Raw genomic sequence first — 2,252 nt, 5'->3', positions numbered from 1 at the left:
TCAACTTTTTGGGCTAACATTGCAGAAACAGTGATTAGCACGGTTACCAGCAAGAAGATCCTGTAGTCCAGGGTTTTCTGTGTGGCGTTTGCATGTTCTACCCATGTTTGCATGGCTTCTCTCCAGGTACTCCGGTTTCCTCCCATGGTCCAAAGACATGCAGTTAGTGTGGTTAGGTTACCAGAGGATTCTAAGTTGCCCATAAGTGTGAATGGTTGTCCATCTCTTTGTTAGCCCTGCGACAGACTGGCAACCTGTCCAGGGTGCACTCTGCCTATCGCCCTAAGACAGCTGGGATAGGCTCCAGCCTCCCCTTGACCCTCAGTTGGATAAGCAGAAGAGAATGGATGGATGTATTAACATAAAGATGATTTTGGAAATGACCAAAACTGTTAATTTAGGACAGCTGTAGAATAAACCTTACATTCGGTGGTGGTCTAATACATTTGTTTAACACTGTCTGGTTTAGTGTAAGCAAATTCCTCCCTAGTGGCAATGATAAAAGATGGCACCAGTCTAAGCTCGTCTTTCTTTGGCCCCAAAGTCAGTATTATTATACTTCAACCCTGTAACTAAATATTAGAGTGTATTTACACAAATTCTGCTTAAAAAGGCAAATATCCTCCCAGATGTTGAGCTTCTAAGTAACGGCCACCTGCTGCCTTTAATCCGCTGCGCTTGCCTCCTGTATTTAACTCTGTCTTCAATAAAAAGGTGTCATAGCAGTGTGACGCAGTTATCCCCCTTAATCTTCAAGACAGCTGTCTGGATTTAGGCAGTGATGATCATAATCCCATTTGGCACCTTGAGGGGCTCGACAGAGCGAACACAAGACAGAGCGCACAAACTCCACAGAAGTTTAACGGCCAATCGCAGGAGATACAAGAATTTAACCTTTCTTGATCAGGATGGGGAATACTAAGAGCAGCGCTTTGTCGAAGGAGCTCCTGGAAGAGCTGAAGTCCAACACCAAATACACAGAGGCTGAACTGTGCACCTGGTATCAGTCCTTCCTCAAGGAGTGTCCCAGCGGGAGGATCAGCAAGCAGCAGTTCGAGGGCATCTATGCCAGCTTCTTCCCAGACGCGGACCCCACGGCGTATGCGCGGCACGTTTTCAGGAGTTTCGACACTAATGCAGACGGAACTTTGGACTTTAAGGAGTACATCGTCGCTCTGCACCTCACCTCCGGGGGAAAGACTCTGCAGAAGCTGGAGTGGGCCTTTGGCCTCTATGATGTGGATGGAAATGGAACCATCAGCAAAAATGAAATCCAAGAGATTGTTAGGGTACCTATACTTCATAGTAATTTTATCTGTTCTGAATACACTAAAATTACATGACTAAACTGAATTCGCGTTACATTCATCTATTGAATAATCACGATCACTTCTGTGAATGTGTAAATGGACCTTTGATGATTTCAATTTTAAGCCACAGCCTCTTCCAAATTATTCCACTTACAATTACTCAAAGAAAATGTAATATTCCGACGAATATTTGATAAAATTCATCATGAATCATTGGTTACACCTATAAAATGTGTTTACTCTCCTGCAGTCAATATTCAACATGATTCCTGCTGACGCACAGAAGAAGCTCCCTGAGGATGAAAACACGCCGGAGAAAAGGGCTGAAAAGATCTGGACATTTTTCGGAAAGAAGGAGAACGGTAAACCACACTTTACTAACTCTCATCTCGTTATCTACTGCACCTTCACAAGGCACAAGCATTTTGTTGACGCTTCTTTTTTTGGTTCTTTGCAGATAAAATCTCAGAGGGAGAGTTCATTCAGGGCGTGATGGACAACAAGGATATCCTACGCTTGATACAATATGATGAACCTCAGAAAATCAAAGACAAGCTGAAAGAGAAGAAGCAGTAGAGTACAGGCTAAAAACAGAGCAGAAAAAAACCTCACGTGGTTTTAAGACTGATTTTTGTGGCTATATTTTAACCACTTAAACCACATTTCTCGTTTTTTATTGTAATTAATCATGTTCATGTTCTTTCTGGTAAACTAGTTAAACAGTGTTTAATTTTTTGTCATTGCAAGTAATAAGTAAATAGGGAGATTAGGCACATTTGATAAAATAAAATAAAATAGAAGCTGAACAACTGTGCAATGGATCAATTTTAAACAGTGTAACCGCTCAGGCTAGAACAGGGATGTTCAGTGGTCACGTTTAATTAACCAGAATCAATTTCTTCACATTTTTACTTGTGTTGCAATAAATTTTATTAATAACTC

The 2,252-nt window shown here is 41.6% G+C and overlaps 1 protein-coding gene across 1 annotated transcript; it reads left to right on the top strand.

Annotated features, from left to right (window-relative positions):
- On the top strand, positions 1-2,252 carry rcvrna (recoverin a). The gene is made up of 3 exons (XM_084925139.1): positions 1-1,289; positions 1,561-1,672; positions 1,768-2,252. The coding sequence occupies exons 1-3, from the start codon at positions 909-911 to the stop codon at positions 1,884-1,886; spliced, it is 612 nt and encodes a 203-aa protein (XP_084781265.1). The 5' UTR covers positions 1-908; the 3' UTR covers positions 1,887-2,252.

The sequence above is a fragment of the Perissodus microlepis genome, chromosome 4 (genome assembly GCF_051167445.1).
Source record: "Perissodus microlepis isolate ML-2025 ecotype Zambia chromosome 4, ASM5116744v1, whole genome shotgun sequence".
Taxonomy (NCBI): Eukaryota; Metazoa; Chordata; class Actinopteri; order Cichliformes; family Cichlidae; genus Perissodus; species Perissodus microlepis.
Note: the sequence above shows the minus strand (reverse complement) of the source record. Positions and strands in the feature narration are given on the sequence as shown.

Coding starts and splice junctions, on each gene's coding strand:
- rcvrna (XM_084925139.1), top strand. CDS start 909: ATGGGGAATACTAAGAGCAGCGCTTTGTCGAAGGAGCTCCTGGAAGAG. Junction 1,290..1,560: donor AAATCCAAGAGATTGTTAGG/GTACCTATACTT, acceptor ACTCTCCTGCAG/TCAATATTCAACATGATTCC. Junction 1,673..1,767: donor TTTCGGAAAGAAGGAGAACG/GTAAACCACACT, acceptor GGTTCTTTGCAG/ATAAAATCTCAGAGGGAGAG.